Source organism: Nannospalax galili, unplaced genomic scaffold, assembly GCF_000622305.1.
Source record: "Nannospalax galili isolate Female #2095 unplaced genomic scaffold, S.galili_v1.0 scaffold976, whole genome shotgun sequence".
NCBI lineage: Eukaryota > Metazoa > Chordata > Mammalia > Rodentia > Spalacidae > Nannospalax > Nannospalax galili.
Genome location: NW_008339381.1, coordinates 485,933 through 496,882, shown reverse-complemented (window position 1 = coordinate 496,882; position 10,950 = coordinate 485,933). Strand labels below are relative to the sequence as shown.

Below are 10,950 nucleotides of genomic sequence, written 5' to 3'. Positions count from 1 at the left end.
AAAACAAATCCCTGCTTTTGATTAGGACCTGAAGTGTGTTATAATTGGGTTGAGTTTTTCCCCAGATGGCTCCTGTCAGGCTGACATCTGCAAAGGGTGTGTAGAACTGTTCTGGGGTGTTATCTCAGTGGCGGTGTGGACACATGTTACTCAGTTAAAAGCCAAGCTCGGCGAGTTCTTCATGCTGGTTCCTTATGACACACACTGAGAAACCCTGTGCTTTTCAGACAGGGAGAATCTTGTATGCTTCCCTACTGGAAATGATTTAGCATTCTTCAAAGCAGTGACGATGACCTGGTCTTCTAGCAGGAGTAAATGAGTAACTGAAGTCTAAATTCAAGATGCTCAGAGTCAACATTAAGCGTAAGGTGCAGTTATCTCTCAAATCTGAGAGGAAGTAAAAGTTTCTTTTAAGGTGTGACATATCTTAACATATATTTGCATCTCATATGTATATAATGAAAGCTATCATCATGCAAGCTAATTATTATCCTATTTTTGGCAGGGCTAGGAATGGAACCTCAGGCCTCATACATACTGGCAATTATGCTACCACTGAGCCATATTCCCAGGCTGAAAGTCATAGTACAGCTTAAAACTTAGTTTTCAAGCCAGGCATGGTGGCACATGCCTTTAATCCCTACACTTGGGAGGCAGAGGCAGGCAGAGCTCTGTGAGACTGAGGCCAGCCTGGTCTCCATAATGAGTTCCAGCTAGATGGGGCTACAGGGAGATCTCATCTCAAAAAGACAAAACCAAACAATCTATTAATAATTATTGTCACCAAGCTGTAGATAAATCTTCAGCACTTATTCCTCCTGACTAAAACTTGCTATTTGTTGACCAGCATGTCCTCAGTAGTTTCCAGCAGCCCTCTATTTATCTGTGCTTCTGTAAATTCAACTTTTTTAGATTCAAACACATGTGAGCTCACATCCTCTGCATCTTTTTGTGTCCGACTTATGTGACTCAGTATAATATATTGCGGATTCATCCATGTTGTGAAAAATGACAGGATTCCCTTCTTTTACCAGGAGAAATAGTAGCCTATGTTATTGATAAATCACATTTTCATTATCCATTCATCTGTTGGTGCGCATTTCAGAAAATCCCATGATTTACCTACTGTGAGTAATGCGGTAATCTATGTGGGGTGTGAATATCTCTTCCACATACAGAATCCATTCCCTTTGGATAGGTACACAGGACAGTGTCTGGACATGTGATAACTTTATTTTGAAATCTTTGGAGAGCTTTCACATTGTTTCTGTGGGAAGATTACCAATGTACATTCATTACCCACAGGCTGTAAAGGTTCACGCTTCAAATAGCCTCATCAGAATTTACTATCTTTTGTCTTTTTAGTAATAACCATTTTTATTGTGGTGAGATGATGTTTCGTTGTGGTTTTAATTTTTATTTCCTTGTTGATTAGTGATGTTTCCATTTCCATTTACCCACCAGCCTCTTTTTGTGTCTTCTTTGGAGAAATGTTTGTTCATGTCTTGTGTTCAGCAAAAGCCTCATTTGCTCTCTCACTACCGAGTTTGAATTCCTTATACATTTTAGGAACTAATCCCTTATCAGATACACAGCTTACAAATATTTTCTTCCATTCCATGGTTGTCTCTTCACTCTAGTCTGATGAAATTCCATTTGTCTATGTTTGCTGTTGTTGCTTGTGATGGTGTGGTCATGTCCAAAAGAATCTGCTGAGACCAGCTGGCCTGGAATTCACTGTGTAGACCAGGGTGGCCTCAGTCTCATAGAGATCTGCCTGCCTCTGCCTCCAGAGTACTGGGATCAAAGGTGTGAGCCACCATACCTGGAATATTTACATCTTTAATCCATTTTGATTTGATTTTTTATGTAGTATGAGATATGGATCCAATTTCTTTCTTCTTTTTTAAACTTTTTTTATGTATATGAGTGTTCTGCCTGCATGTGTGTAAGTGTACCCATGTCATGCAATGCCCGCAGAGGTCAGAAGAGGGGGTCAAATCCCCTACAACTGGAGTTATGGATGGATGCTAGCTCCCATGTGGGTGTTGGGATTCGAACCTGGGTCTTCTGTAAGAACAACCAATGCTCTTAACTGCTAAGCCATCTCTCCAACCCCACCAATGTTTTTCTTCTATGTGAGGACATCCAGTTGTTCTAACCACTTATTGAAGGAGCTTCTCTTCCTCGGTGTTTGTTTGTTTTGTTTGTTTTTCCCATTGTATGTTCTTAACACATTTGTGGAAGAAAAGTTAGCTAAAGTGAAAATGTGTGAGTTTATTTCTGGGTTCTCTGTCCTGTTCCATAGACTCATGTGCCAGTGTATTTTGATTATTATAAGTATTTAGTAAACTCTGTTTTAAAGTCAAGTAGAGTGATGCCTCTGGGTTTGTTATTTTTCTTTGTGATTGCTTTCGCTATTAGGGTCTTTTGTGACTCAATATGAACTGTAGTACTGTCTCTGTTATTTCTGTGAGGAATGTTGGAATTTTAATGGGGATTACATAAGTCTGCAAATTGCATTGGGTAGTGTGGATATTTTAACAGTAAAAATTCTCTCAACCCAGGAACATGAGATATCTTTCCATTGACTTTTATTGTCTTAATGGTTCTTTCATCAGCATTTTATGATTTTTTGATGTACCTATTTTTTGCTTTTTCCTACAAATTTATTACAAAATTTTGATATTACAATTTGTATTTTCTTCTTGAATTTATGTACAGATTAGTTGTTCATACATAGAAATGCTGCTGATATTGTTGTAGAATGTTGAAAGAATCTCCCTATAGAACCCAAGCTGGTTTTGTAGTCCAGGCTGCTCCAAATGCATAATTCTCCTGCTTCAACTTTCCTAAGCACTAGATTACAGGTTTGTGCCACCACACCCAACTCTGACTTTTTTCTTTCTTTAAAAAAATTTTAAAAACATTTTATGTGTATGAGTGTTATGCCTGCACGTATGTAAGTGCATTCATGTCATACAGTGCTCACAGAAGCCAGAAGGGGGTGTTGGATCCCTTGGGACTGGAGTTATGGACAGTTGTTAGCTGTCATGTGGGTGATAGGACTCAAACCCAAATCCTCTGCAAGAGCAGCCAGTGCTCTTAACTACTGAGCCATCTGTCCAGCCCCGATTTCTTTCTTTCTGAAGTGTGTGTGTGTGCGTGTGTGTGTGTGTGTGTGTGTGAGAGAGAGATGGTAATCCAACCCAGGGCCTTGCATGTGCCAGACAAGCACTCTACCAAAGAACTATATCCCTGGCCCTCTGACTTTTGTATGCTAATTTGGAATCCTACAACTTTACCAAAACTTTTGTTTTAATGTGTTTTTGTTGTCGTTGGAGCGTTTAAGGTTTTCTATATATAAGACCATGCCATCTGCACAGAGGCAATTTAATTGTTTCCTCTCTGATTAGGATGTCTGTCATTTCTTTTTCTTGCCCTGTAGCTCTGGTTAGGACTTCTAATGTGCTAAGTGAAAGTGGACAAACTAGGCATCCTTTCTTGTTCCTGATCTTAGATGGAATGATTTCAACGTTTTACCGTGGAGTATGATGTAAGCTATGGCTTGTGATACATGGCCTCTATTGTGTCATTCCTTCTGTATCTGAGAGTTTTCACCAGGATGGACATCGTCTGCACTTATCAAGATGATTTTTGTAGGGTCCTCCCCTGGTTTTCATAGCAGGGTAATGTTGACCCTTGGAAATATTTCCTCTTCTTCAACTTTTTGCATGAGTTCTTCTGGTGTTTGAATGTATAAATTAATATTATATTATATGTTTGAATTGACTGACACAAACTATTTATAGTTCATATCTTTCTTGTCAGACAACAGAAAAATCCGAGTTAATGGAACCAAAGAACCCATAGAGTTTAAATCAAAACAGTGGTTTGGAGCAACGGTGAGAGCTCACAGAGGGAAAGTCGTGGTGAGTACGAACTGCTCCAGGAGCTGTTTGCCTTGTGGCGCATCAAAAGTTCAATGCCCATATTTGCTTTCATGTCAGAGGCATGTTAGACTTTCAAAGATAAAGTTATTGACAGCTTTAAGAAATTTAGTGCTTAAAATAAAAAACTGGGTACTAAAAATTAAATGACCTATTTTTGTCCTAAAAGATATAGAAAATAAAATTTTCCAGAATATCAGATATTTTTAAATACTTTAAAAATTATTAGGAAAGATGGAGAAATAAAAGCTATATCTTAAAGAAGAAAATGTTCTATTGCTTAAGATTGTTTGAAAAGGCTTCTTAAAATAGGAGAAAAACAGGTCTAGGGAAACTAGATGCTTAAACAGTTAATCTGTTGTGACTGATCCTTTTTAGAACAACAGAAGTGTTCCTTAATAAGAACTTTAAAAACTGCTAACTGTCAATAGTTCTGAATTCATTAATGATTTTTTAAAGTGAATGACCTTACTCTCAAACAGGTATCTTTCAGCATTCAGATGCTTTTCAAAATTTTGTTTTTATTGAATTTTTGTGTATTTCATATAGAACATCTCAAACAATCTTAATCATCTTTGTACCCTTGTTCCCACTGGCACCCTCCCATAGCACCCCCACTGGAACCCATATATTCTGTCATCAATGTTAAGGCCCACTGTGTCAAGTCAGTGTCCCCAGATGTTCCCCAGTGCAAGTCCATCCACTGAGGTCTAGTCAACCTGTCTAGCTAGAGTCCTTATTTTAGGAAGATCAACTCTTCCTCATCTATGGCTTTGATTCTATTCTCTTATTATTAAAAAGAATTATAAATATCTAAATTATTGAGATATAAATTAAATAGTTCTGAAAGTTTTTTTTTTTTTAGTTTGGGGGAGTTTTATAACTTTAATAAGAAATAGCTTTGGAGTTTTGGGTTTTATTAAAGCTCTTTAAATCATGTTTTAATAAGTATTCAAAAGAGATGCCTAGTTTTATTTAGTCTGTGGTTAAACTCCAAAAGAGATTTTGAAAAGAAACAGGTAAAGTATAAAATACAGATAACTCTCTCTAGTTAGAAATTTATCATTTGCAGTGTACTCCCTGCCAAATTGTATTTGTATCAATATACTTTTCTTCCAGAACTGGTAAGATATGATCTATTCCTCAGTGATATATGGCTTATGAAAGTTACTATTGCAAAGTTATATCCATCCCAATAAACATTAGGGGCTCAAAATCTTTTGGGCACTGTATTTTTCAGTTAAGTTAAAAACCATTGAAAATATGAGAATACAACATGGTTATAAGAAGCATGTTTATAATAAAAAGATTTGATTTTGATATACCTGCATTTTCTAAATTGAGTGGTACAAATAAGACAGTATAAATTATCTTCCAAGTAATCTTTTCTCTTTGAATGCTGAAACTTAACAAAAGGAAATAAATTCTACCTTATATGATATAATTATTAAAACCATGGAATCCTGCCTGTAGAAGTAGCTGCATATCCCAGTTTGAATCAAAACCTAAACACCTGAGCACATCCCATTCGTGTATTTCAAATCAAAATGAAACTGAGAAGATTTTTAAAGGCAACTTTTTGGAACTGATATCAGGCAACCATAGGAAGGAATTTTAGTGGCACTAAATTTCCTTGGTGAGACAAAATTATAGGGCCATTTGGATGATGTCGAGCTGACAGATGAACATGACACTGTCCAGGCTGCAATTTTATCTCACCATTCACACTTTTCACTGAATTTTTTAATCAGGATACATGTCAGGTCACTGAGAGGGCTCTAAGACAAGGGAAGCTAGATGATTAGACAATTTGGGACATTGGCCAAGATTCTATAGTATGTAGAAAGGGAAAAGTTAGAGTTGTAGGAGAGCAATTTACTTATGAACATAGGGTATGTTTGCTAAAATAAGTATTCATTAGACTAGATTGCCAGGACACATTTAGAAGCATAAAATGACTTCAGAATAGGATGTGTTCACTTTTCATCAAATAGAAGAGAGGCTGCACATTCTAGAGTCCTTAGAGATGGGGGCCTCAGCCGCAGAGGACTCAAGCTAACGAATCAGGAACAAAAGTTGATTGTGCCTTGCACACACATGTAACTTCTCTTATTCCTAGCAAACTGTTATTTAATTTAAAGAGAATTTCATATCTTGTTCTTCTTGGGATCTCAGCTACTCAAGAAGAAACCAGATCATGCTGTGATTGAAGCTGTGATTGAAGTCTCATTGTTGTTTAAATTCACTTTTGCTAACAAAACTCCTGATACCAGGCAAGCTGATTTAAAGGCATCTTTTTGCCCTAATATTGTCCTTGAAAAGACATCACAAGGCATGAGCTGCACACACATTCTAATTTTAGGAATGTGAACATTCCTAAAATTAGAATGTGTGTGCAACTCATCAAATAAGTAACTGATATGAAAAATTACATATAAAAACCAAAGATGTAACAACTAATATTATTGTAAAATTGTTTTACCTTCTATCAAAAGTATATGAATTTAACACATTTATTTATTTATTAAGCAGATTTTAAAGCAAAGCTCTAAGTTAAGTGTGGTTGGCAGTTAAATAAATTCTAAAAGAGGCTATAATGTGGGGGCCAACGTCTGTACAGTGTGCGTTCTTCTCTAGCTCACCACTCTTTATGTTACCTGGAAATAATCACGGAATATTTTAATTAAAACCCTTTTGGATAGTTTGCTTTTTTAGAATCAAAAGGTATTTATGGAATGATGTGGTAGTAAGTCATCCCCTTCAGGAAGGTTTTCTGAGGTCATGCAAGTTTATCAGCATAGATATCTCCATAGCAAGCAGAGAGTCAGAGTGCTGAGTTACTTCCCATTGGGTAGCAATGCTTCAGAACAGTGCATAGACCATTAACATGTGCTCTTTGAATGACTTGCTGATCTTCAGTGTTCTTTGGCCTTTAGTTCTGTTCATGAGCAAAAACCATTACATTCAAACGAAGTAAAAAAAATTCTACAATAATAGAGTAGCCCACAGCATGTGGCCACAAATAACAGTCATTGCTTAAAAATTCATAGGATGCTACTTCAGTGATCAGCTAAGGTATTCCACAAAAGAGGCCTGTATAAATCTGTCTGAATATGTTGATTTGAAAACCAATTTTAAAGAGTAACAACTAAGCAAAGGAAGGAATGATTTTTTAAGACTGCTTCATTTCTTATTTGAATGATTATTTGTTATGTAGGTCCAATGTTTTGAAAGAAATTAATAGGAAATATGAGCTCTTTGCTTTGAGGAAGTAATTTTTTTTTCTGGTTACTTTTCGTTTAATTTAAAATTCTATTGTAGGCAGGGATCGCTCCTTTGTCTAGGTACAATTTTTGTAAGTTTTAAAGTACATTAATGTTAAAAATAATCTTTGGAAGTTTAATTAACTCCAACTACCAAGATACTCATTACCATGCTAGAGGCTAATTAGTTTACCTAACAATGTAACAGTGATCTATAACTTAGCTACAGTAATCAATAATTAAAAAGCTATTATATGAGGAAAGCTATATCAAAACTATATATGTTGTCTTTGATATTCCATAGGCCTGTGCCCCTTTATACCACTGGAGAACCCTCAGACCTACACCAGAAAAGGACCCAGTTGGCACGTGCTATGTGGCGATCCAGAATTTCAGTGCCTATGCCGAGTATTCGCCTTGTCGGAACAGTAAGTTATTTTATTCCTTGAAACTGGAATTTAGCTCAAGAGCCTTCCTCGTGAGCATGAGTAAATTTAAAACACACTTGATGGGGCTGGAGAGATGACTCAGTGCTTAAGAGCACTGACTGCTCTTGCAGAGGACCCGGGTTCGATTTCCAGTACCCATGTGGCAGCTATGAACCGTCCTTAACTCCAGTTCCAGGGGAATCCGAAGCCCTCTTCTGACCTCCGTGGCACTGCACAACACGGGTGCACTCACATACATGCAGGGAATACACTCATACACATAAAATAAAAATAATAAAATATTTTTTAAAAGAACACACCTGATGAGTCATAGTGTTTCAGAGAAAAGAGTCGAGTGTGTAGGTTACTGACAGCTTCACAGGATGTCTTGCTGTGAAAGGACAGCCACAATTCAAAATTCCACTGACCTGTGTTTCAGTCAGTTTTTAGATATTCTTCCACAGAACGGATTATTTCCTGATGTTGCTGTGCAGTCAGTTGCTGTGAAAATTCTCACTCCATTTTCTGGGTTGCTGATGCCCCTCTGCTTGTTTATGAGAGCAACAGTGTCAGCTTGCCTGGCTGGATCTGGGTACCTCTGACTTCAGCACAGTGTGACCTCCATCCTCAATGACTGTTGCTTTGTTTAGCAGCAGTGGATTTAAATTAACCTGCACATTACACTTTCTACTTAAAATGTTGAAGCTCCCTTTTTTTCCCAAAAGATGTAGAGTCTAAATCTCATCAGGCAGCTCTAGGACTCTCCCAATAAAGCTTCCTTTCTATGTTTCTCATGCTGGCCTTGAACTCGCTGTGGAGTCCAGGATACTTCAAAATGCCAATCCTCCTGCCTCAGACTCCCAAGTGCTTGATCACAGGCACATACCACCGCACCATTGCAAGGCATTCTTTAAAGCAAACATTTGAGTGCCATCTTTGTGGTGTTGCTGTTTAATCACTTCATCTTTGTGACTTGCTCAAGGACATTGGGATGTCATGATTGATTAGTTAATTGATTGTCAGTTATCTGCTCAGAATTCTTTATTGAACTCCTCTATCTTTCTAAATTCTAGGTAGATCATTGAAGGTTGTGAATAAACAACCAATGGATTTTTATTCTTATTCTTGATAATTCACCAGGATGTACTGTAGAGAGAAAAATGCCATTACAGAAAATAGTCTATTGACTGATTTAAAGATATTAATTTTTCAAAAACTCAGTCTTAAGAGTTATTATAGTTTTATCCCAACCACAAGTAAAACTTCTTTTTGCCTAATTTTTGAATTTTTTTGAATTTTAGATCAATTTGGGTGAGATAGTGAGCAAATATTAGAAATAAATCAATGAAGATAAAGAATTGTTGGGAAATTACAGATTAACGTAGATGCCACTGAGAGTCATAGCTCTGTATCAAAGTTGCACTTTTTCAACCCAGAGTTTTTAGTAATGGCTTCAGCAGGAAACAGAGTGATTTGTTAGATATAAGCTGAATGAATACATCAAGAAATTAAGGACTTTAAGCAGCTTTAAAATGAAGGTTATTTGTTGATTATGAGATTCAATTATGTGTTCATTCTACACATGCTTATTGAACGCATTGTCTGTCACTAACTATTCTATATGCAGGGAATCTGTCAAAGAACTAGAGAGAACAAAACACCTGTATCCAAAGAATGAGCATTGTAGTGGTAGAGACAGAACTAACCGAGATAAATAAAGTCATAATACTAGTAAAATGTCTAATATACATACATGCATATAGCATTACATATATACATGTATATATATCATCAGTGTTAAGAGAGGAAGGAGTGACTTCAGCCTGGAGGAACAGGGAGGAAGGAAGCTCTTTAGGGTAATAGGAAAGAGTCTTCTAGCAAATGATATTTGAAGTGGGGAGAGAAGTAACTTTCAGGCACAAGTAATGGCTGAGTAGTGGCCATAAACAGGGAGGAAGGAAGCTCTTTATCTAGGGTAATAGGAAAGAGTCTTCTAGCAAATGATATTTGAAGTGGGGAGAGAAGTAACTTTCAGGCACAAGTAATGGCTGAGTAGTGGCCATAAACCATGTGAAGCACTTTGGCTCTTTGATGTGGTAAGAGGCCAGCATTATTACACAGCAGAGAAATACTGGAAAATATTTGAAATACTGGAAATACTAGAAATACACTAAAAACCCAATACTGGATTTTCCTCATCAGTGTTTATAACTGTGTATATCCTGTTTTTCATGCTTTGCTGAGCTGTTTCTTCACGTTAGTAAACTTGGTACCATCCTTCACACGCCATTGGCCTTGACACAGAATCTTCCAACTAACATAGAGGAAGTTCATTTGTAAACCCCATCTCTGCTCCTCATTTTACCTTTATGTCCTTGTGATGTGACAGCCTGGGCTGAAAAAACAGCCCATAGAATCCAAACTCGTGGAATAGATGCTTCAGTGTGAGTTTGAACCATTTTCTAAAAATATAAATTATAATTCATCTTGAGTTCCAAGGACATGTTACCATGCCAGTTTATTACTCTCCATTTTCCTAAGTAGAAATATGCAGAACCAATGTGAAATGGAACTCAGCTGCAGAATAGTGAAATGTGCTGCCAAGAATTGTTTTGGTTCCAGTGCACTACCACGGTTTTCTCGTACTCACCGGCCCCATATTCTTAAGTATTCTTCTTCCTCTTCAAACCATCCAAGGAGCAGGCTTCCTGCCATGGCTGAGAAGCTCACAGTGCATTCACACAAAGCTGGCTTGTTCATGACCATATGGTCAATATCACAGAACAGGAACATCAGCAGTATCTTTTTCAAAAGAGAATTGAAAGAAGTGCCTCGTGTTACTTCTACAGCACAAACCCACGCGCTCTGTGAGCAGGGTGGGCGGTGGCCTGCTCGTTCGTCTGAACGGCACACCTTCTGCTCTGAAGACCATTCATGATCAGGTGAGGACAGTTCTCACACCTCCTTCAATTTTACTTTAGAAGTCAGCCATTGGTAGCCAGTGAACAGCACATGACCCTGGATTCCTGAGTTTACACTGGGGCATAAAGTTTAGAGATACTCTGAAGTTCCGGGAAGAAAGATTTCTTTGAGTCTCATAAATTATAATTCAGTGAGAAAACAGAAACAGGCTTGCAGACCAGAGGCCCTCACACGCTTCTCTAGTTGCCACTCAAAATAAACATTTCAAGGTGATTATTTTCTCAATGACTATTTACTGTTTTTTTTTTCTTTTTTTTTTTCACTTTCTTGTTTTAAAGCACAGAATGGTTAGGTTTCTTCCCTTTTGAATAATTTATAATATTAAAA

At 37.2% G+C, this 10,950-nt stretch overlaps 1 protein-coding gene across 1 annotated transcript in view; it reads left to right on the top strand.

The window, feature by feature from the left end:
- Itga8 (integrin subunit alpha 8) overlaps positions 1–10,950 on the top strand; it is a 215,974-nt gene that overhangs the window by 33,569 nt on the left and 171,455 nt on the right. Inside the window, exons 3-4 of the mRNA XM_008833886.3 lie at positions 3,832–3,932; positions 7,518–7,641. Coding sequence (XP_008832108.1) covers positions 3,832–3,932; positions 7,518–7,641 — 225 coding nt within the window. The remainder of the gene's footprint in view (positions 1–3,831; positions 3,933–7,517; positions 7,642–10,950) is intronic.